At 30.8% G+C, this 22,450-nt stretch overlaps 6 protein-coding genes across 14 annotated transcripts; 2 read left to right on the top strand and 4 right to left on the bottom strand.

The window, feature by feature from the left end:
• Window positions 1–23: 23 nt before the first annotated feature.
• On the bottom strand, window positions 24–10,718 carry Gat-a (GABA neurotransmitter transporter-1A). 4 transcript variants are annotated; one of them, XM_072004878.1, is made up of 10 exons: window positions 4,306–4,917; window positions 4,100–4,190; window positions 2,983–3,238; window positions 2,590–2,890; window positions 2,303–2,486; window positions 1,964–2,231; window positions 1,483–1,857; window positions 1,110–1,412; window positions 808–975; window positions 24–712 (listed from the first exon to the last, which is right to left on the bottom strand). In XM_072004878.1, the coding sequence occupies exons 3-10, from the start codon at window positions 3,127–3,129 to the stop codon at window positions 623–625; spliced, it is 1,836 nt and encodes a 611-aa protein (XP_071860979.1). In that variant the 5' UTR covers window positions 3,130–3,238; window positions 4,100–4,190; window positions 4,306–4,917; the 3' UTR covers window positions 24–622. The 4 variants fall into 4 exon arrangements, with proteins under 4 accessions (XP_071860979.1, XP_071860980.1, XP_071860978.1 ...); XM_072004879.1 differs by lacking the exons at window positions 4,100–4,190; window positions 4,306–4,917 and adding an exon at window positions 10,699–10,718; XM_072004877.1 differs by lacking the exon at window positions 4,100–4,190 and having other exon boundaries at window positions 4,306–4,916.
• On the top strand, window positions 6,707–8,318 carry Eif3k (eukaryotic translation initiation factor 3 subunit K). The gene is made up of 4 exons (XM_072004923.1): window positions 6,707–6,907; window positions 7,153–7,372; window positions 7,615–7,834; window positions 8,124–8,318. The coding sequence occupies exons 1-4, from the start codon at window positions 6,855–6,857 to the stop codon at window positions 8,279–8,281; spliced, it is 651 nt and encodes a 216-aa protein (XP_071861024.1). The 5' UTR covers window positions 6,707–6,854; the 3' UTR covers window positions 8,282–8,318.
• On the bottom strand, window positions 8,957–11,663 carry Dnz1 (DNZDHHC/NEW1 zinc finger protein 11). 2 transcript variants are annotated; one of them, XM_072004911.1, is made up of 4 exons: window positions 10,699–11,663; window positions 10,127–10,408; window positions 9,664–9,822; window positions 8,957–9,420 (listed from the first exon to the last, which is right to left on the bottom strand). In XM_072004911.1, the coding sequence occupies exons 1-4, from the start codon at window positions 10,809–10,811 to the stop codon at window positions 9,147–9,149; spliced, it is 828 nt and encodes a 275-aa protein (XP_071861012.1). In that variant the 5' UTR covers window positions 10,812–11,663; the 3' UTR covers window positions 8,957–9,146. The 2 variants fall into 2 exon arrangements, with proteins under 2 accessions (XP_071861012.1, XP_071861013.1); XM_072004912.1 differs by having other exon boundaries at window positions 10,734–11,663.
• Window positions 11,664–11,814: 151 nt separating this feature from the next.
• Mo25 (calcium binding protein Mo25) lies at window positions 11,815–14,711 on the bottom strand. Of its 5 annotated transcripts, none has more exons than XM_072004908.1 (9): window positions 14,425–14,711; window positions 13,725–13,928; window positions 13,370–13,482; window positions 13,140–13,307; window positions 12,868–12,986; window positions 12,606–12,774; window positions 12,363–12,527; window positions 12,113–12,217; window positions 11,815–12,033 (listed from the first exon to the last, which is right to left on the bottom strand). In XM_072004908.1, exons 3-9 carry the CDS (start codon window positions 13,460–13,462, stop codon window positions 11,851–11,853), a joined length of 1,002 nt encoding a protein of 333 aa, XP_071861009.1. In that variant the 5' UTR covers window positions 13,463–13,482; window positions 13,725–13,928; window positions 14,425–14,711; the 3' UTR covers window positions 11,815–11,850. The 5 variants fall into 5 exon arrangements, with proteins under 5 accessions (XP_071861009.1, XP_071861005.1, XP_071861008.1 ...); XM_072004904.1 differs by having other exon boundaries at window positions 13,361–13,482; window positions 14,425–14,710; XM_072004907.1 differs by lacking the exon at window positions 13,725–13,928.
• An 871-nt stretch (window positions 14,712–15,582) lies between these two features.
• On the top strand, window positions 15,583–20,160 carry Dp (transcription factor Dp). Its single transcript, XM_072004894.1, has 11 exons — window positions 15,583–15,996; window positions 16,681–16,799; window positions 16,929–16,995; window positions 17,678–17,775; window positions 17,884–18,053; window positions 18,221–18,383; window positions 18,459–18,820; window positions 18,903–18,985; window positions 19,059–19,142; window positions 19,215–19,481; window positions 19,556–20,160. The coding sequence occupies exons 1-10, from the start codon at window positions 15,948–15,950 to the stop codon at window positions 19,445–19,447; spliced, it is 1,428 nt and encodes a 475-aa protein (XP_071860995.1). The 5' UTR covers window positions 15,583–15,947; the 3' UTR covers window positions 19,448–19,481; window positions 19,556–20,160.
• A 281-nt stretch (window positions 20,161–20,441) lies between these two features.
• On the bottom strand, window positions 20,442–21,175 carry LOC141445777 (COP9 signalosome complex subunit 9). Its single transcript, XM_074111769.1, has 3 exons — window positions 20,974–21,175; window positions 20,708–20,777; window positions 20,442–20,614 (listed from the first exon to the last, which is right to left on the bottom strand). The coding sequence occupies exons 1-3, from the start codon at window positions 21,040–21,042 to the stop codon at window positions 20,577–20,579; spliced, it is 177 nt and encodes a 58-aa protein (XP_073967870.1). The 5' UTR covers window positions 21,043–21,175; the 3' UTR covers window positions 20,442–20,576.
• Between the last annotated feature and the right edge of the window lie 1,275 nt (window positions 21,176–22,450).

Raw genomic sequence — 22,450 nt, 5'->3', positions numbered from 1 at the left:
TATAATAATTATGGCAGCGTAGATATGTGTACTATATAGTTACGTTCAAAATGTGCAATAATTTTTGATTTATGGTACATGTCCGATATTGCTAAAATAAGTTATAACTGCTAAATTTGTAATCAGACTTACACGAATAGTTTCGGAATTTAAAACACTTATCAAGTACTTGAAATTTTTTATTTTAGAATCCATCTTATAAACAACATCGAGAGATTATTTTCTAAATGCATTTCTCTTGCGAACTATTCGTGTATGCCAAAAATTTCATGTGCTTTAAATTACTCTATAATATACTTAAGCTAAAACTAGATACAATTCTGAACACTTTAGTTGCCTTGTATTTTATACGAGCTTCCTTCTGATAAGAATCTAATAAATTATTATCTAGACGATAAAAAATGTTCATTTAAATAACATGAATTTCTTTGGTAAACAGGAACACAGCAAAAGTTTTTTTTTTTCGAACGAACGAAGAAAGTAATTTTATAAAAAAATTACACGAAGATAATGATGTCAAATGTTGTCATTAAATAGTTAATTCGTTAAATTAATGGTAGTCAGAAGGTATTAAAGATTAAAATAATGAATCCCTTTTAGGATCAAAATGAATCCGTGGCAGTTAAAGTGGTGTCAGTTCGACCGATGGCTGACCCATTTTCATTCGTAGACCTGTTACGTCATCCTCTATCCGTACTAACAACTTGTATTTCTAAACATAAAAATACAAAAGAATGATTAATGTTTTATTAGATACTCAAAAAACTTATGAAATCTTAAGCGAAACAATAAATAAGTTTTATTTACTGTAGACGTATCTCCTGGTGTTGTCTTCCAGGCATAAATCATGTAACCAGGTATACAAAGCATCGAAGATAAAGCCGTCATCCAGCCAAGCACATGCGACCACCATGGATATTCATAGTCTAAATATTTTACAGGTGTCCATTGTACGAGATTGAAAATGAAGACGCCCTATTAAAATTTTTAAAGATGGAGGATAGTAATAATTCTATCTAAATTAAAACATAAATTAAAGCTAGACGAAAAAATTAGAAAGTAGTCTCAGTAATCTTTGACTTATAAAATAAAGGATGAACTCTACTTACGACACAAATCATGGGGGTGGTAATAGTCCAACATAGCTTCCACCACATTAGAGGGTAATATCCTATCATGTCTCTTATAGCGTCGTAAAACCGATTTACACCAAAAGCCCAACTTATCGAGATACACTCGAAAAAAATTAGGAAGAGAAGACAGAACCCAGACACTGCGTATGAATCCAAGATTTGAAAGACGTACATGCCACCTTGTGAAATACAAGATAATCCAATAATGTAAGAAAGCACGCAAACTATTGCAATGAATAGTTCCTTACGCCGGCGAAGCAACTGCGGCCATTCGTCCACCTTGAATGTTAAATATTTTACAAAGGATTGAAAATTGTTTATTAAATATATACTAAAGAATTTTACTCACCATGGCAGTAATAAACCCTTCCATAGTACAAAACTGAGAATCTAAACCTATGAGAAGAAGCATAAAGAAGAAGAGACAAGACCAAAGGGGCGCTCCAGGAAGTTGAAGAACCGCAGAAGGGTAAGCTAAGAAAGCCAATCCTGGACCAGAAGCGGCGACTTCTGCGACAGGTTTTTGTTGTTCGTGGGCCATGAAGCCTACCACGGAAAATATGACGAAACCGGCGAACATGCTCGTCGAAGAATTCACCGAGCAAACGATCAATGCGTCTTTGTAAACGTTATTTGTAAATTTATTGTAACTACCAAGAGCCACTAATGTACCCAAACCTAGTCCGTACGAAAAGAAAATTTGAGTAACAGCATCTATCCATACCTGCAAAGTTTAATAAGCTATTACTAAAACCGAACAATTGTTACAATTATTTTCATTCAATCATTAAAAGAAAATGATTATTGCGGTATAACTATATATTGTTTACCTCGGATTCTTTTAGTTTGGAAAGATTTGGACTGATATAAAATCGAATGCCTTCCATGGCTCCGGGTAAAGTAATGCCACGAATCAGAAGGATCGTCAATAAAACATAAGGAAACAAGGAGGTAAAGTATACCACCTTTCCAGTCCATTTAACACCTTTCCAAATACAAAAATAACAGAGAATCCAAACCAAAAGGAGAGTACCAGCTAGTTCCCAACGAATATTCCCGACGTGTTCCACGCCCTCACTGATCTGAAGTGCTCGACGTCTACAAAATAGTATTTTATACGCTCAAAGAAACCTTTTATATTGTTACTATAATTGCTTAGTCGAGCTTACTCCCAAAATTCTTTGACCGGATCAGTAAGCTCTGTGATTGTCATGTTGACGTCGTTGACGGAACATACTTTAACGTAATTATGATGTCTAGTAACTTGATTCCAACATATTAGCGAATCTCTGTCGTAGGGATTTACGCAATTCTTCGTGTTCCAATAGTTATTACAGCTTCCCCATGGTAATTCTGATTAAAAATAAAAGTCCATATAACTCGTTGAACTTTCTATATGTTTATCAAATTTATTTTTACTCCATATATAAAATACAATATCCTAGATTAAACTAACCACTGCGCATGGACATAAAAAAGTAGAAGATAGCCCAAGCAAGAATTACAATGTAATAAACATTCATCCAACAAGACATGACAGCGGCGGCATATCCAATACCCTTAAACAATGGCGCTATTTTGAAGACACCGAGACCACCAACGGTAAGCATCTGGCCGAGAGCTAGTTCCATAAAGAACATTGGTATCCCAGCAAGAACCAGTGTTAAAAAATATGGAATTAAAAATGCACCGCCACCGTTCTTGTAACAGAGATATGGAAATCTCCAGACATTTCCCAGACCGATTGCTAGACCAACCTTCGAATCGAAGTGAATTAGTATAAAATCAATACAATATAAACGTTGAAGAGCAAATAAGAAATAAGAAATATTATAATTGATAAAGTTACCACGCTCAAAATGAAATCTAGCTTGGTACTCCATGTACCACGTTCTGGCAGTGGCTTCGTTTTATTAGATGCGGATGCTAGGTTCAATGCAGTTTTGTCAGGATTTTCAGGATCCGCGAGTTCCGGTTCTCTCGATGCTTCCGTCATTTTGAACGATTTATTCCGCTCACCGTAAAAGAGTTCCCTCGTTTTCGATGACCTCTCTCGCGTATTCCTTTATTGGCCGCGGAACTACCGCGAAGACATAACAGTGTTTCTGTTGGCAATCAAACGTGTCATAATTTTTATTTCTTCGTCTATTATATATTTTTCGACTATTCTATGTATTGATTTTCTATAGAATATATTTATTAAGTTCACACGAGAGTGGATTATGAGCCCTCTTATATGGATTATAAGCGACTTTCAAGGTTCGCTGAAAGGATGTAGTTTGCGAAAAACGAGTTTGACCGAGTTCTGTTTCCGGGACCGGATGCGATTTGTGTTTTGCGGTGTGGAAAATCTACGGAAAACTATTACGCGTCGAAATTCAAGGATACCAGCTATAGTTTAAAACTATAGTCACTGACTATACCGAGTCACATGACTGGAATCTAACATTTCACTCATTTTTTCTCCGATTCTAAGATTTCTCTTATAAGAAAAGCTGAAGAAAGTTATTGAAAATTTAATTAAACTAACAAGTATTTCAAAATGACTGAAAATCAGAAGTAAACGAGCAGTTTAGTTACAGAAACAGTATTATAAAGAGATAATGTTTCGACGATTCTTGAAGGACTCGTCGCTCTTTCTATCGCGGAATCGTGCGAGAGTCAAAAGTGAAACGAAAAGTAACATGGTTTCTGACGTCAAGATCAATAAGGAAAAATTAAGGCGTAAAAGTAATATCGATGCGATCCGGTTAAATACGAATGTCCGGCTGGGGAACCCTGTAATGAATATCCGAGTCCGTGCGCGTTCCCCCAAAGCTCATCCTTCCCCGGCCCCTTCGCGGCCGATCCATTGCCTGGCTCCCTCTTCCTCTTCCACGCTCATAAAAAACAGCTATATTCTAATTAGCCGAGAATGCGTTGTTCCGCATAACCGACATTGCTATGATCTTGAATTTCTCGCTTACTATTAATTGGTTTCTCGCTTTTCCAATTCAATCTCCACTTGCGGCTTTTCCTTCCGTCGATCAGATCTCCGTTTCTCGGTCAATGACGCGCCTAGGAATGTCAAGTTGCTCGCACGTGTTACATGTTCCCCATATTTTACTTCGTTCTTTTTCAATAAGATAATTTGCGAAATAAAATTTTATACAAGACATAGTTTCATACAAACCTAACTTTAGCCAGTTATCGATCTCACGACACTGTATCAGCCGTTTATTGCGCTTCCGTGGTCACCGTGCTTCCTCCTCGTGAATTTCCGGTGGTTCGTGAGAAGAACGGAAATGAGGGAAGGACCGCGCGAAAGAGAAACGCCGATTTAACGGAACTTTCTCAAGAATTGAATTAGATCGTATGCACTGCACTGCACACTCTTAATCTTTCACGCAACAGCTCGATCGGGTCGAACGGACGGCATTCTCAGTGTTTCAAGCAAAATCCTCGATGCAAAAAAAGAGTGATGTAACACTTTGATTCGACGGAACTTCGATTCGGTAAAGTGATATTCGGCGATCAAGAGCTAACGGGTTCTCTTGATCCTGGCGGTTCTAGCGACGTTACGATCATCGATTACTACGTATGATGTACATGAACGACGAGAACTGTTGCAACTGTTCGTTTTTTCCTCCCTTGATCTCCCTTTTTTCTCTCAACTTTCGCTCGTCTCGTCTCGATGTCGATGTCTAAAAGACAATTTATATCTGAGGGACGATGCGAATGGTTAGCCGGCCCGCTCAGAACTGGAATCAGGAGTTCACTTTCGACGGCGAACTAGCTGAAATATCAGGGGTACAAAATCGGGGGATCCCCCTTTTCCTTTTTTTCCCCCGGTCCACCCTTGCCGTTTACATCGGTGTCACGCGTTTAATCCGCGCGCGCTCACTCGTGCCTGCTCGCGCGCACGAAGCAAGAGGGGACGAGGAAAACAAGGAGAAAGAGGGTCACCAAGATCGCAACAGTATATCATCATCAAGTTGACGGCTATCCCGACGATGCTGTGCTCTTTATTGTCAATGTTTAGATATGTACATCTACATATCCATCCATTTTCTTCTATGTATCGATAACTTTCCAATTCTAGCTCGCAATACCGTTGCAACCTTCTATCGCTATTATTCGATCGCGCCAATCTCAAGTATTTGGAATTGCAACACGGATGACAGAAAAAATGTTTCCTAAGAATGTAATTAGAAAGTTCTATCATAGATATTGACCACGGAGGTTCCTTTTTGGTCAATTGAAGAAAAGAGCCTTAAAATAGAGAAACATTATTTATGACGATTTTTGTTATTCATGAAATAACATCAATTGATCATCTGATCTATACAAACAATATTGTCAATCATGTTTCCAAGTGTACAACTTTGAACACTTCACAATATCTCATTTTTCGCGTTATTATCCTTATTATCGAAACTGTCTTTTTTTGTATATGAAATAAGCAAGTTTTTGTGCTTTCCGACGAAATGAAAGAGTGCGATAAAGTAGGTGAGCAAGACTAGGAAGCTAGTATATCCGGAGGGTTCACGTGACACCGATCTATCGCTACATCCGTTCTGGGTACACTCCGTAATATAGATCATCAGGATGATCGACATTAACTCACACAAATCCCGAAGCATCTGTTATAGATAGAAATCACTCTTCGATCTATGAAATTAAGCAACTATCTGAAAAAATTTTTTGAATTCCTTAGAAAATTTTACGATTAATTCTTAATCTTAGAAAAAAAGAAGTAGTATTCGTAAAAGTTTCTCTGATCAAATTGAAAAAAGTGACCCTTCGTTATAAAAACAACGAATTTGATGTATGGTGCCCATGTGTTCGAAACTTTTGCATGAAACAAGAAATTGTTAACGTAACTAATTTTTGTACCTTACAAGCGCGCGCGTGCATGCGGTTTGATTGCTCGTTAACGGTCAACACGGCAGAGGGGAGCATCCCCAATGACTAGAGGATGTGCGGGAAGTGGCGCGGGAACCGCGTTAAGAATTACTTTGCGGGTCATATCTTTTTTTTACGAATTGAACTACCTTTGATTTCACGGAGCACGTCAAAACTTCTAATACGCAACAGAGATAAAATATATATTACACAAAGAATACAAAAATTGATAAGAGACAAGTAAAAATACCAAATATAACATATATATAAAATTCGGAATAAATTATAACATTTAAAATATTGGTTAAATAACATTTCTTAAATTCACACTTTTTGTAAAACATTAACTACAACATGATAAACATGCATATATAGCTCGTATAATTCCATTAAATTCTTCTTTCAACTGTACATAAAATGGATAGTTTCGTATAAATTATGAATCATGTATTAACAATTCGGGAATAGTTATTTTGTTTTTAATTTAATGTGCATAAGACAAACGTATTTACATTTTTATTATTACCTGCAAACAAAATTACTTTACTATTATATATTGTATGTTATTACTAATATATACTATTTTGCGTTCAAAATTAAAATAAAATAGCTGATAGCAGATAATACCTGGTGATACTTAAATTTTCTTTTCTAAAAGCATTTATGTAGGTTGGTATTATTAGTTTATGTTGTCAAATTTGGCAACCTTGTGAAGACTCTCATCGTGTAGTTGGAATTACGTTTCCTAACCTAACAAAATATCTTTTTTCTAAATTAAATAGCAATATACTATTTAACTTATAATAAGCAATTAAGGAAATAATCCTTTTTACTATAATGGCTGAAGCAATGCGTCAGACTGTGGCTGGAATGTTGAAAGGCATTGAAAGGTGCATTATTCATTATTCAAAAGTATAATCTACTTCATATTTTATACATGATTTATTTTAATAACACAAAAAATACATGGAAATTTAATATATTTCTTTCAACATTTAATTATTAATTTATTTGATCTCATTAAAATTTTATTTATATTGTTATCATGAAGAACATATTACAATCATATACATTAAGCATGCATGGCAAATAAAATAACTGTAAGTATATTTTTCATATTTTATACAAATTTCAGATATAATCCAGATCATTTAGCAACCCTAGAAAAATATGTTGAAATACAATCAAGAGAGAATGCATATGACTTGGAAGCTAATTTAGCAGTTTTGAAACTGTATCAATTAAATCCACATAGGTTTAACATGGATATTACTTGTCAAATACTGTTGAAGGCTCTAACAAATCTTCCTCATACTGATTTTGTACTTTGTAAATGTCTTCTCAGTGAACGAATTGTAAGTTATTCATTTATCATCTTGATTCTTATATCTTCATCGAAAATATTTTGATTTATAACTTATATATTAATTAAGCATGATCTTAATTCAAGAACACATTTATAATATATATAATAAAACATTTTTTCATACAAAATATATATAATTTCTCATTTATATTTTTTACATAAATATGTTGCTAATCTACTTTTTATAATTAATGCATAAATTGACCAATAAGTTTAAAATTATTTTTACAGATGCAAGAAAGTCCTATTAATCAAATCATGTATTTGGGAGACATTTTAGAACAATGTAATTTCCAACATTTTTGGGATAGAGTTCTGTCTATGTCTGATCTTTGTGATAGGATTGTAGGATTTCAAGATTCTATAAGAAAATTTGTTTGCCATGTAGTAGGAATTACATTCCAAACAATAGATAAAAATCTCTTAGCACAACTTCTTGGAGGAGTTGATGGTAATGTTTTTTTCACATTTTTTAAATATTTTGAAAGAGATTTATGAAAATATTCACAAAAGAATATTTTGTTAAAAAATATTATATAAAAAAAAAAATAATTATTCTAAACAACATAAATTCGTTAAAGCGCGAATTTATAAACTAAATTCCTTGAATTAATATTGTTAATATGTTTTACTTATTAATGTTTTATACAAATTTAGAAATCTGTTTTTTAAGTACAAATTAGTATACTATGTTAAAATATGTATGAATACAAATTTAGTAATAAAATAATTTATTTCAGATACCACATTAAAACATTGGGTAAAAAAATATGGATGGAAAGAAGAAAGCAAGTCCATTATTTTTATAGCTAATCAGGATGAAAATATTAAAACAAAAAATATTACAGAAAAAATAGACTTCGAAAATGTCGCTGGTTTAATGGCTGCTTGTCTTTAAAAGTTATATGTTCAATAAATTTTTTGAAGAAAATAAATTTCTTACTTATTTTATAGTATAATACTTTTTTATGTATAATAATTTCATAACACATATAAATATAAAAAATATACATTCTGCACAATTTAAATACAAATGAATTTCATTAATATTTTTAAAAAATTGAAAATTAGTACTGAATTTTGCATAAACTGGAATATTTCGTAAAGCATATGAATTCATGAAATTTTATGAAAGATATACTAAAATGTTTGATTACATGTATTACAAGATTTTGTTGAAATTCATTCATTGACATTACATTCAATACAGTTACTAACACTTGATTCAATTATGTGAGTATTAAATTTGCAAGTATATTTAGACATATTTAATCTTATGGAATGACTCACAAATACTAAAATATATATTAATTTAAGAGTTTATCTTGAACTATAAGCGGATATAATTTAATGCGGGATTAAATAATAATTCAATAGCAATGATACAAAATTTGTATAAAATTAAATCTTCAAACATCTTCTTTCCTATGTGTTACTTTTTCTACATTTATAACTAAATATGAGATTATTTAAAAAAAAACTTTATTAAAAGACTAAAAATTATTAAAAAATATTAAAATGCTGTAAATTTTCTAATTTTAAATAATTAAACGTTTTTAATAATATTTAAGTGTTTGAAGTAGACAAGTATAATATGTGAAAGTCTTCCTTTTCCTTCTCCTAAATTTTGTAATGCATAATATCTTATTTTTTCGCAAATTGCATTTAAATAATGGAGACTTTCTTAAACATATAGAAAAGTATTTATGGCAAGCAAAGCCATAAAAGAGCATTTACATCTCAATATGTGATTAAGTATTCATCTAAACTTCATGATCTATCAGGTACGCATCTTTTCGAAAAGTATAACGTGGTGGGTTTTGGCAAGGAAACATCCATAGAATTGGATGACTCTTGCCACAAACCTGAGAAAGTAAAACCAGAGTACGTGAACTGTTTCTTTTATAATGATGATTATTCTGCATATGTTCCATTATGTTTTCTTCTCCGAGGATACCTTGAAATTGGTCTACCAGCATTGCGATGACAAACATGCCAAACAGTACTGATTCCAATACCAATATAAGAGAGTGTAAGCTGGAGAAAAAACTTCTTGATTAATTTTATTTTTTTCTGACATATTTCTGTGTGTACTTCAAATAATTTTTAGATTTGAATAAACTTTACATGTAAATTTGAATATTGTATCAGAAAAAATTACTAATTATTTAATCTTCTCTCAAAGTACTCTTATTCTATTATTAGAAGTTGAATTTAAGTTAGAATGTAATTATATAGTTATAATTTCAAACAATAGTGAAATATTTGAAACACACATACATGCGACCCTGTTTGATGGCTATGTCATTATTGCACAGAGAACATTCTAAAATCCATGAGGTTATCACCAAGCCTAGTGCATAGAAGGCCAATATTCCAACATAGACCAGAAATTGAATAAAGTACTTTTGATTTTGTTCTCCAACACAGTTGTTTATCCTTTGAGCAATGTTATAAATTAAGTTCAATGTTAAAAAATATCATTAGAATATATAAATCATAAATCTGCTATTACTGTATTATTATTTTTATTATAATGAATGTTTGGTAAAAATACTAAAAAATAATACTACGAAAATATCATAAATTTGAAAGTTAAAAAATAAAAATTACAATTGAAAATAAATAATAACAAAGATCAATTATTAATTACTATAAATTGCATAATTTTTAATTGAATTTAATATTTTTTACTACTCTACAACTGTAAACATGTTTTATATTCCTATAAGTTATAGCATACCATGGACAATGATGATCCATTCGCCTAACACATCGTTTACAAATTCTACAATGACATGCTTTGGGAGGTCTATATGTTTCGCATCTAGTACAAACAGTCCAACTGTCTCTCTCATCACATTCAATTTTTGTTTCTGGATTATCTGTATGAATGTCAGAAAAGTCCATACGACTTTGAAGTAGTGGCACAACACCAGGATCACTGCAGACTGCTTTCGAATGTGATGCTAACAATAATAATATAATAGCGTTGAAAGCCACAATATGAAAGGGACCCCAAAAACTGTACATAATAATATACAAAATGAGATTAATTGTAAATCAGTAAATAATTAATGTAAGTGCATTTCCTGAAGATGCATCTCTAATTACAAGAAAAGTGCAATAATGTAATAAAATAGAAAAAGAAACATTCCATGAGCAATATTTTATTAAATTAAATTAAAAGTATATTAAAAGATTAAAATACACATATCCATATTGATATAAAATTTATGCAAAATCAACTTCGTACAAATAAATATAAAACTACAAATAAATAGGTTTACAAACATCGAATATTATTAAATGCACCTGTTTTGCAAATTTTGCAGGATAACCCAACATACGACGACGTAATCTGCATAGAAGACAGCAACATATGTAATTATGATACACACAATCCCACAGGGGTCTTTTACAAACATTTTTATTTATTCCATACTCTTTGCTAGCAAATATATCAGTTATCGTCACAGACTTAGAACGAGTTTATGTAATTTCGTTCTTCATTGAATTTACATTATACGAATTCAATTCAATCTTCCTTAATTCCATTTAAATTCAAGTCTTTTATTCTATAATTGCACTAGAATATCAAGTCGGAACGTATTTATAAGCAAACAGTTGATTTATTTCACTAAATAATGTTAAAATGTTAGCACAATTAAATTTTCTGACGAATACTGTTCACTATTGACTAGCCTAAACTGACCGCCATGATATTGCTGTCATAAAATACCACGTGACATCCCCCACTACTCCAATGTAATCTTTTCCCTTGACTGAAAATATATTTTTGTTTTTTTAACATTGTAATGTTCAATAATGAAATGCTGTTTAACATGATGGACATAACCTAACAATTATTAAGTTTCAATAATAAATACATAATTTCTTTATTCCTATAAATTTTAAATAAAAAAATTAAACATATATTAGCTTTTGAACAATATTTTATAACATAAATTTCGTAATTTAATAAATATTAGGCAGCATAATTATGATAGCATCAAATAATGCAATTGCATTGAGAAATTGATATTAACTTCAAGAAGGAATATTTTCTTTTCAAATGTTATTTGCTTTAAGTGGATATTTAAATGGAAATATATGAACGTGGCATAGAATCGCTTTGTGTAAATATACAATAATGCATAATTAAACGAAAACTTTATTTACAGAACTACTCGCAAATAAAAGTAATAGCGATAATAATAATAATAATTAATAATAATAATAGTAATAATTAATAATAATAATTAATAGTAATCGAATCATTATGAATCGATTAACGATAACTATAACAAGTGAAAGAAAGGGACAGCAAAAGACAGAAAGATAGGAAGAAAATAATGGTAGATTGCTACATCGGTGACTGTGATGGTGTAACAGTAGCAACAGCAGTTGAATAGACTTCAATAGTAGTAGTTAACGGTAGCTGTAGCAATAACTTGTATTTTGGACTTAATTCTCATGTACAGACTTAAGTTCTTTAATCTGCTTAATAAGATACGCCTTCTCATCATTGAACTGTTCGTCTTCGGAACGGTCAGTGTGGAAGCGCGTCAAAAATTCGATTAATTTTTCCTGATTACGCAGTAATATATCTAAGATTGGTTTCGGTTTATTTGGATTCGCCACGAATACCTAAAAAATTACGAACAAATTTTTCTTATTATTTTCTAAATCTAAATAATAATGATGATTCTAAACTATGTAAATATACCTTAAAAACATGAAACGCTTCAAACTGAATATTACGTGATTTTTCTTTGAGCATATTCATCATCAATTTCAAATTATCAGGATTCGAAATATATCGTGTCATTACCTGAAATTTAAGAACTGTCGAATTAACGTGCTCTTAAGAAGATGTATATATATATATATATATATATATAGGTACGCACACACACACGCACACTATGCATGTATACATATATATACTTTCTTTCACTACTAATAATTATACATACGGTAAAATTGTGTCTATCGAGTAAGAGTTCCCCTAGCAGTTTCAAACTTTGTCGTCGCGTAACATAGTTTTCTGAATTCAATAACCTTTGATAATGAGAGAAAACTTTATCGTAATTAATTTCTAAAAACTCAGCGCTCAGTATTTTATGCCTGGTAAGTAATTCCTAAAAACCAACGTACCGGATGCACCAAGAGTATTCTTTACTTTAAGTACGATATATCATGCGCTTATCATCGCTTACTTTGAACGTAGAAAACGCGTCGGAAGCTATGTCGAATGTTGACACTTCAACATATCTGAAAAAATTGTAAAAGTCGTCCGAATAGATCATGATTTTTGCCAAGGCCTCGTATCTTGCACATTCTCTTAACATAGTGCCACAGTTTAAAGCAATGTCTTGGTGCTCATATCTGTAATTATTACATTTATAAATTAAAATATTTCATATTTATATTTAACAAGTAGAAGATGAATATTGTACTTTAGGAAGAAAGAGAATTTACCCAGACATGAGAGTAAACAATATTTCTGGTTTAGTACATATATACTCTACTGTTGGAGATCTAGTTCCAATTTGTCTCCGTAATATATTATTAAATACTTGAGCAACATCCTTCTTTCCCTAATGAAATATTATAAAACATATTAAATATATGAGTATATGAGTATATTAATAAAAAAACAAATAGTATATCATAAATGAAATATTAAAAGTTTGAAAAATTGTTGCACAATTTATAATTTGATATTATTTTGTAAATACATCTAAACATACCTCAAAATCTATGCGACTAAGATTTTGCACAAGTAGAAGCAACAAATTACTATTATACAATTCTTGGGCCAATTGGGCAACAACAATATCTGCTTGAGGCTCTGTTTCAGCTGTTCCATAAAGCATATTTTTTATATGTACCAAATTTTTACTGACATCCTCTTGAGCCTAAAAATTAATGTATTGCGTCATAGAAACCGAAATGTAGTTTCACAACATACCTTTTCTACCTTCTTATCACCACGCTCCAATGCATTTACTGCTTCCTTAAGAGCTTTTACCACCTCCGCCGGACTCTTTTGAGACTTTCCGAACAGAGGCATGTTTTTCACAATGTACAGACCTTGCGGAATATATGGAAACAATAAACAACTGTTAGGTCTCTTGTTCTAGTAAATAGTTTATATAAACTGTAATTAATACAATTAAATAATGTGCACTACTATAGTACATAATCATTATGTAAATCCCAAACATAGAAAATGCATTTGGAAAATTCATTCTAATATTTTGTGCACAAAAACATAATGAAATAAAATTAAAAGAAAGTAAAAATAATATATCAAATTTAGGTTAAAAAATTACGTGATTTAATTGCTGTAATAGTACGTGCTCCAAATTGTGAATTAAAAGAGGCTATGTATGGTATTTTTCATATTCCAGACTTATAATATCCTCATATATGTTTATGCGAAGAGTTTTTTGTAGGATATACTCTTCTTAAATATTTTGTTCATATATTACAAGATTTGCAATAAATTACGCCAAACATATTTCTTCAGGTTATATCTATAGATGTAAATGTCAAATTTGTTACAGGCTACGACCTATTATCATCAAACATGATTTTATAAATATTAATCGTGTCTGTTTTCTTATTTCGAAAGTACACATTCGAATTAACCTAAAAATTTTGACTTTCGCCGAAGTCAAGTTTAAAAATTCGTAAAGTGATTTAAAAAAAATAATTGAACCGACAAACACTGCAAGAAATATGCCGAATGAAATAGTTGCAACAAAAATGGAGGTCGTGTATTAAGTCGATCAACGATACAATGACGACAGAAAGGTTCAGGTAAAAAAAAAAAAGAAAGAAATCAACAAAGCAACATAAAATTTATACATGTTTATAAAAAACATGAATGATATAAAATAAAAATTTAACAATTTAAAGAAACTAGAAGAAATCGAATTGCGACTTGTTAGGGTGCGAGTTTGTTGAAGAAGATAATAAATATTTAACCTGAGCGTTTCAATCGTCTCACGAGCCTTAAAATAATCTTACCATTCAGTCAGACCCTGAACGAACCCTCAGCCTCGGTTCGAAGTATTCTATACGATTCTTTTAAAAGCACACATATAAGGCAACTACTTTTCAGTTCAATATTTCGTGTTAAAAACACAATTTATTTTATTATGACAACTTTATTGATAACAGATCCTGAACCTACGCAATGTGATATAGTTTCTTTTAAAGAACGCTACAAATGAATTATTTGTCTTTGAAAACTTTTGACTAATTGCACGATTCTGTGACGTCTCTTATCAAAATTCTTTCGCGACTAATGCCGAATCTGCAAAAACATTATTGGTCTTGACTATCTAGAAACTTTTGTTTCAACCAATTGGAAAGCTTTAAAATTAAAATCACGCATCAATTCACTTAATTAATACGTAATCATGTTATTTAAATGAACTATTTTTTATTCTATTTTCTTATAGGTATAATTACATAGCTTTTCTTAGGAGATGTATTGGAAAATTATTTAACCTAAGAAATCATAAAAAATGTCTCATTTGATGTTATTTTGAACTACGTAACTATTCTGAACGTTTTTTAATTAATTAATTATGTTTTAATTAATTAAAATTATTAGGAATATTCTTAGGATTACTTTGTACATAATATATTATATATTGAATCATGGCGCGAAAATTTCATATACTTTATCACTTATTTTTTATACAAATAAGACTATAGTGAAATAGTGCATAAATTTTAATACTACATTTCATTTGAAATATATCTTAAATAAGAAGTACTTTTAAATACCTATCTTAATTTAAAATTCATGTGTGTTTAGAATCGATAATAAAGTAAATAAATTACGAAACTTTTCTTTGGAAGTAGTAATTACTTTTAAATATTTAATTCTTTTAAAAAATAGCATATTTGATGGAATTAAATATTTGAATGGGATTAATCTTTCCACTATTTACTATGTATAGTAAAGTCAATTGCAATGTACTACGCGTCCTTTTTAATTTACTACGCGTTTGTGTTCAACATAAGTTATTTATTGGGCAAAAGCCGACAAATGTGTATTACCAATCTGAAAAGTAAAATCCCAATAATAGTGTTTGGCATTTTGTAACACTAGAAACAGGTTTTTCTTGCAGATATTACAGTGCCCATAAACGTGGAACAGAAGGAGCCACGTGACTGGGAAAGCAACCAATCAGCTGTTTAACTTTGTCATGCCGCCAAGCTCGTCTCTATTCTGTACTGTGCACGCGGAAGCTAGATTTGTGTTGTGTGTGATATTTTTCCAATGAGCGTTTTTATAAAATGGTTGCAATAGTACGATAAAGAAACAGCTAGCTTTCAATTTTGTGCGTGCAATAAGACGTTCTTTGATCGGTATATCGTTGAATTCTGTTCTCAAATGGTTCTATATCATAGTCGCCATTTTGGTGATAGACCGAGCCAAGATTAGCGAGTGTACCTATGATCTTTTTATTTTCACTCGGCATTCGGTCGATCGTCGTGATCGTCGGTGACGCCGGGACGAAATTCTAACCTCGAGGATGACGCAACAAAACAAAACGATGAACTTTCTCATACATGACGCGAACGGTGAGTATGCCGAGTGCGCGCCAATTATCAGCATGCCTTGCTTCGATGATAATGCCTTGATTTTCTCTCATTTTCCTTAAAATCACGTAGTTTCACTATCGTTGCCTTGTTCCCGGTTTCATGCTCGTGTTTCTGTTATTTTTCGTTTGATTCTTGTTAATTGCAATTTCATGTTGACTCTTCTTTTTCCACATACATGTTAGTCTTATATTCTGTTTCTTTCTAAACTATCTGCACTGAATTTATGGAAAGATGTTTTTATTTTCTTTTCTATTACTAAACAGATAAAATCAATTTACTTTTAAGTTGTTTGACTTCAGATTGTTTAGGAATGTACTTGCTTGCTTGTCTTGATTGTTCAATCGAAAAAGGTCACTTTTACTTCACAATGCTTATATTCAGGTTTGAAGATCCTGTTCAGTGTGTTTCTAACATGGTTAAGGTATATTAGTTTGGAAAGCCTTTGTTTAGTTCAATAATTTTTCATGTTTATGTTTATCTAATATTTAAATTTTTCATTAATTACTATTGACTTTATATCGTTTGATATTATCGTAATACACTTATAAAGTTGGTCATACGATGAAAAATGTATTTTCTGTTAAATTAAAAAAAAAATTCATATATTGATGTTGTACTTGTTTAACTATCAAAATAGTAATAGAAAATTTAATATCATTTTAGGTCATCCACAAGTAATAAAAGTAGTGCAGAGTACTGCTAATAAGGCATTGGGTGGTATCGTCAGTACAACAAATGCAGGTGGCCTTAAAGTCTTTAAGACTCCGAGCCAAGAATCTCAGGTATAATAAACGATATATGTATAATAATTTTATTTGCCATTTGAACCTTTTTTTATTATAATATTTATATAGGGATAATTCAGTTTTTCATTTTAATATTGAATTCAGTGATTTGTTTCTGATGTTTAGGTTTTGTCATCTAACGCACAAGTTCTTAGAACTATCAGTCTGCAGAGTCCCTCAACTCCTGGCCAAAGTGAGTAACTTTCAACAATTATTTTTATCTAGTCACCTATCTCTTTATGTATTTTTACTTAACAAATTTAAAAAATTAGTTTTTTATACATTTGAACCTTTTTGCATAATTATTTCTCACATTATCGGTTATTTGAAAAAAATATTATAAACATAAGTTACTCTACTTCCAGCAAAATATCTTATGGGGAATATAAGTTTTGTTTAGTTGAACATACCTCCAAGATTTCAAGGTGACCTTTGTTTTTTTAGATAGGTCCATATATTTTTATTTAGGTAGGCATGTAATTCATTATAAAATGAATTCATTTACCTATAACATGTTGATCTTTCAATGTCATTCAAAGATGTTTATGGGAATTTAAAATTTATTTTCTATTTTATATTTTTTCTTGTAATGAACTACATGCTTAATTGAACGAAAATATATAATTTCATATTAAAAAATAAAAGCCACCTTGCAATCTCAGAGGTGTAATTAGATAAAATTTATGTCCATCATTAGATGCCTTCTTTGAAACAAATTAATTTGAAATATCTGTTTGAATACCTAATATTTCAAGATATAATTATGTGAAAACGTTTATATGAGACGCCCTGCATATACAGTAATATAATTTCTTGTCATTTAATTTTGAAATAAAGGATATTAAAACAATATTTTTTGTGTGCAATTATTCTAGGGTTGGTTACAATACCATTACAGAATACAAAATTAGCAACAACCAAGGCTGGTGAACCTGTACTGACCAAAACTATACAATTAACATCTGCACAAATGGTATGCTTTATTCAAAATAGTTACCTCTGTTGGTAAAATTTTAATACTAAACTCATTAAAAGTTGTAGGAATATATGAACTGATTGTTTTGTTTATTTTGTTTTACAGAGTGATATAAAACAGGCAATAGTATCTCAACAGCAACAACAACAGCAACAACAATCTGGTAATCAACAAATTGTGAAAGATGCAAGTGGAAAAACATATATTAGTCCAATATTGGATCATAGTGGTTCTAGAAAAAGACAAGATGTTGAGGGTGGTGATTTTGTACCAGAGTAAGGATTTATCTATTTAATGGAATATTTTTTTATACGTGTATTTACTATTGTCTTCGTTCTATAGATTACTTGTAAACAAATCTCAATGATTAAGAACTTAAATATTTAAGATAAATTTTTAGTAACATATATTTATCATTAATGTTTTATTTTCTTCTTGATAGCAAACGGAGAAAAACGGAAAAAGTAGGTAAAGGATTACGTCATTTTTCAATGAAAGTTTGTGAGAAAGTTAAAAAGAAGGGAACGACGTCGTACAATGAGGTTGCGGATGAACTTGTTGGAGAATTTACTAATCCTGCTCATATAAACTCTTTAACAGATCAGGTATGATTTTTGCCATTTCTTTTCATTTTTAAAGTAATACAAATAAAGAATAGCGTATTATTTTTTGTCTTATAGCAATATGATCAGAAAAATATTAGAAGACGCGTTTATGATGCTTTGAACGTTTTAATGGCAATGAATATTATTTCAAAAGAGAAGAAAGAAATCAGGTGGTTAGGTTTGCCAACTAATTCTCTTCAGGAATGTTTGGCACTTGAAAAAGATAAAAAGAAGAAAATCGAGAGGATTAAAGCAAAAACACAACAATTGCATCAATTGATCCTCTCGCATATCTCTTTTAAAAATTTGGTGGAACGTAATCGTGCCAATGAGAGTCTGCGTGGCCCACCAAAACCAAATTCTGCCATACAGCTGCCATTCCTGATTGTGAATACTAGCAAAAAGACTGTCATAGATTGCAGCATTTCAAATGACAAGTATGATAATAGAAACAAGTGATTTTTTTATTACTGCCAATATTATATTTTAATTGACAATATTAAATCATGTTGGTTACAGAACCGAGTACCTGTTCAATTTTAACGATAAGTTCGAAATTCACGACGATATTGAAGTTCTAAAGCAAATGGGTTTAGCTTTCGGTAAGCAATTTGTTTTATATTTCTTTTTGAATCTATTAGTCAGATTAATTAAAGAGAAATAATATTTGATCAGGTTTAGAGAAAGGTGAATGCACAGAGGAAAATTTACGGAAGGCCAAATTAATGGTTCCAAAATCTCTGGAGAAATACGTGGAACGTACGTATGATTCATAATTAAACAATTGTTCAGATCGTTATATGAATTCTATACTTCAATGCTTTAATTTAGAACTAGCATCTGGTGATTTGGAAAAATTCATCCCAGTGACCATTCCTGGACCAAGTACTTCAATGGAAGATCTGGACACAAAATTGGAAGGCTCTCGACCTCCTTCATCTTCTCATACTTCACTTTCAGAGGATGTTCTATCGCCACCCTCGCAGTATTATTCCGAGGAGGAAGATGAAGAAGAGGAAAGTGATCAAGATGACCAAGCCGATAGTGATCTCGAAGTTAACTAGCACTCCGAACGATTTTCTCGGGGCTGGACTCAGGGTGAGTAATTCATAATATATAGAATTAAAGAAATCTTTTTAATGTACAAATAGAGTAAAAATTGTATTTTACAGGATACTCGTCACTGTTAGCAGCGTACTCGACATGGTCGTCATCGATATCGCTCTTAAAAATGTCATTCTTGTGCGCATTCAAGATGCAAACGAGTGACGGTAGTCGGGGGTCTCTTAAATATGGAACCTCCTTGTCACCGTTAATAAAAGTCTGTTAATGAAAAATGAGGATGGTCAAAAAGTGAATTAAATGTCGATTGGGGCCAAGGAGAAACACACACAAAAAAAAAAAAAAAACAAGAAACAAATCGTGTAGGCATAAAACACAAAAGCTTCAGAACGTCTCGTCTGAAAAAAGGAGACTCTCGATGCATGACGATCGACAGGATCCATGATTATGTGGCGCGACTGAAACCCGGGGTGCTATTTTAATTGTGCATCATCTTAACAGGTTTATATGACTAGCATCTATGTATTATAAATTATAATCTTTACAATGATATCGATATTAATGTGTACGAGACATTATGACCAGTACTCATTTTCTTATGGCACGTTTATAATTAATATCGCCCAAGCTAATATGCCGAGATAAATGGTATTCTGAACAAGGGCGCACATCTGATTCAATTTCGAACTAAAAATAATAAATTGTAATAATGTTATTGCACTGTGTATATCAATTTTCTCTACCTGTATGTGTTTAATTGCTTTTCCATCTAATAGACATATATTTGTTTGTTTAAAACTTTGATTATAAATTGATATAATAGAACATAATTTATAAATATATAATATTAATAATAATTATTTTAATTTCAGTTTTTATAGTTATTTATAACGATCATATATATGTATTATATAAATTCAAAATTTGTTACTGTTATCTGAATCAGTTCAAATAAAAGATGAAAATAGATTTACTACAAGTAATCATAAAAGTAAATCTGTTCCATTTTTTTTACATCAATTTCTACTATATATTACAAAACATTTCAAATATTTACAGAATGCTTTATAAGTTGTTTTTCTTTTTCATTATCATTACTCTCACTATTGTTATTACCAAAATTATAAATTTTTATTCAAGATCATCATCGTCATATAGATCATCAAAATCTGAAAAAAAGCATTATTACTCATAAGATATCAATAGTATTTGTTATGCTATCAGCATTAATTAATTTTGAATGAAAATATTATCTTTATTACCATTGAAAAAATCTGCGTGTACTGCTTTTTCACTTGCAGTTAAGTCAACCAATAAACGACTACCTCCAACCTAAAATAATTTTAATAAATTCATGATTATCAATATTCGTATTGGTTTATTTTTCCCTTCAGAGCAATCATTTACAAATTTTTCGAAAATTATAAATATATATAATTTGGAGAAAAAAAACGATGTTTGGCTCATCATTTACTAATAGAAAATTAATGTTTCAACGTAAACATAACCTTATTAAACCGATACGTACCTCTTCTAATTCGATGTAAGATCCAGCACCTTCTGGAAACATCTCATCTGCTACAAGAGTAGGTTTCATTTTGTTACAAATGTGAATTAAACAAGGACTATGTAAATTTTTTGCAAAGCTATTATGGCTAGATATATGTACAATTAATAACAACAAGCTACCATGTAACAATATGTTATCCAAAGAATTTGAAATCTTATATCAGCGCCCTCTCGAGAAAATTGACAAAGTTACACAAGCAGGTAGGTATGTATTTTAAATTACTTTTTAAAATTCTAGTGGATATTTTCACAAGAAAATAAGGATTAAACAAGATGGTATTCAACGATATCTATCTCTTTTTTTTTAAAAAACTGCAATTATTATTAATCGTAATAATATACTCATCATTGACAATGACGCGGCTATGTGCACATTAAAACACCTTAATCCGTATCTTACAAGACCAGCTTTTCTTTTACACTATATACAGTAGCTAAATATTGTATTATTTCATTTTGCAATATAATAAAACTATTTATATATTTATATATGCACGTATGTGTTTTTGAATCGTTGTAAGTGTCTACACTTTCTATTTTTACATGCAGACACGTGCAACAAATTATAACAAAATTCATCAGCTTCTTTAATTTTCTTTCTATGCTTAGCATAAGCAAGAAACGATTCGAAATTAAACAATTCTGCTTGACTTGCTTCTTCTCTCTACAACGTAATAGGCTCCGCTAAGGCTCCGCTTATCGCCGACGAATTTTTTCTCTGGCGTCCAACGGCGTATAACGTTATTCTTCGTCTCAGAATTCAGGAGACTGTATAATTTAATATTAACATCTCGTTCGACCCTAGAACCAGCCGACTCGATTATTATATTTTACTAAAATCACGATTAAAATCACGATTGGAATTGTTCTGATTTTAGTTGGGATTATATTTTATTTACAAGTTGATTGAAGTTAAACTTCTCTTTCGTTGAGTCCGCATATTCAATTGCATTTAACTGTAACTCTCTATATTCTATGTAAAATCAATCATACAGATAACAAAAAATATACATATCAAAACTTGAAAACAAAAAATTGTCATCTTTGAGCGAGATAATCTTCGTGATAGCTTTGATTTATTAGAACGATCTACAATGATTCTTTTGTACCCCATATTGTTTGTATAAATATACAGAATAAAATATTATACAACATTTTCTAAATGAGGAGATTCTTGAGCTAAGGTAACATAATTTTAAATGTTTCTACAGCTTTGAGAATCATACAAGAGCAAGAAAAAGAGATAGTCGAATATAATAAAGTATAGGTATTTTTAGCATATTGCACCGTCATTTTACATATAGTTTATTTCGACTTATAAAAAATGCTGATTAGACCACTCTTTTTATGAGTCATAAAAAGTTGTCGTTCAAAATGAATATTGTTACAGTAAGAAAAAAAAGAAGACATTTATAAAACATTTCATTTGCACGTTT

The sequence above is a fragment of the Bombus fervidus genome, chromosome 6 (assembly GCF_041682495.2).
Source record: "Bombus fervidus isolate BK054 chromosome 6, iyBomFerv1, whole genome shotgun sequence".
In the NCBI taxonomy this organism is placed as follows: Eukaryota; Metazoa; Arthropoda; class Insecta; order Hymenoptera; family Apidae; genus Bombus; species Bombus fervidus.
This window is presented reverse-complemented; position numbering and strand designations above follow the sequence as displayed.

Excerpts from the sequence above, each read along its gene's own strand:
- Gat-a (XM_072004879.1), bottom strand. The coding sequence starts at position 3,129 with ATGACGGAAGCATCGAGAGAACCGGAACTCGCGGATCCTGAAAATCCT. Across the intron at positions 2,232-2,302 it reads CCGGTCAAAGAATTTTGGGA|ACGTCGAGCACTTCAGATCA; the intron begins GTAAGCTCGACT and ends ACTATTTTGTAG. Across the intron at positions 713-807 it reads CACCAGGAGATACGTCTACA|AAATACAAGTTGTTAGTACG; the intron begins GTAAATAAAACT and ends TTTTATGTTTAG.
- Eif3k (XM_072004923.1), top strand. The coding sequence starts at position 6,855 with ATGGCTGAAGCAATGCGTCAGACTGTGGCTGGAATGTTGAAAGGCATT. Across the intron at positions 6,908-7,152 it reads ATGTTGAAAGGCATTGAAAG|ATATAATCCAGATCATTTAG; the intron begins GTGCATTATTCA and ends TACAAATTTCAG. Across the intron at positions 7,373-7,614 it reads GTCTTCTCAGTGAACGAATT|ATGCAAGAAAGTCCTATTAA; the intron begins GTAAGTTATTCA and ends TTATTTTTACAG.
- Dnz1 (XM_072004911.1), bottom strand. The coding sequence starts at position 10,811 with ATGTTTGTAAAAGACCCCTGTGGGATTGTGTGTATCATAATTACATAT. Across the intron at positions 10,409-10,698 it reads CTGCAAAATTTGCAAAACAG|TTTTTGGGGTCCCTTTCATA; the intron begins GTGCATTTAATA and ends TATTATGTACAG. Across the intron at positions 9,823-10,126 it reads ATGGATCATCATTGTCCATG|GATAAACAACTGTGTTGGAG; the intron begins GTATGCTATAAC and ends CATTGCTCAAAG.
- LOC141445777 (XM_074111769.1), bottom strand. The coding sequence starts at position 21,042 with ATGAAACCTACTCTTGTAGCAGATGAGATGTTTCCAGAAGGTGCTGGA. Across the intron at positions 20,778-20,973 it reads CTTACATCGAATTAGAAGAG|GTTGGAGGTAGTCGTTTATT; the intron begins GTACGTATCGGT and ends AAATTATTTTAG. Across the intron at positions 20,615-20,707 it reads ACACGCAGATTTTTTCAATG|ATTTTGATGATCTATATGAC; the intron begins GTAATAAAGATA and ends GCTTTTTTTCAG.
- Mo25 (XM_072004904.1), bottom strand. The coding sequence starts at position 13,462 with ATGCCTCTGTTCGGAAAGTCTCAAAAGAGTCCGGCGGAGGTGGTAAAA. Across the intron at positions 12,987-13,139 it reads TTAGTCGCATAGATTTTGAG|GGAAAGAAGGATGTTGCTCA; the intron begins GTATGTTTAGAT and ends ATATTTCATTAG. Across the intron at positions 12,528-12,605 it reads ACGCGTTTTCTACGTTCAAA|GAATTACTTACCAGGCATAA; the intron begins GTAAGCGATGAT and ends GTTGGTTTTTAG.
- Dp (XM_072004894.1), top strand. The coding sequence starts at position 15,948 with ATGACGCAACAAAACAAAACGATGAACTTTCTCATACATGACGCGAAC. Across the intron at positions 17,776-17,883 it reads AATTAACATCTGCACAAATG|AGTGATATAAAACAGGCAAT; the intron begins GTATGCTTTATT and ends TTTGTTTTACAG. Across the intron at positions 18,384-18,458 it reads TAAACTCTTTAACAGATCAG|CAATATGATCAGAAAAATAT; the intron begins GTATGATTTTTG and ends TTTGTCTTATAG.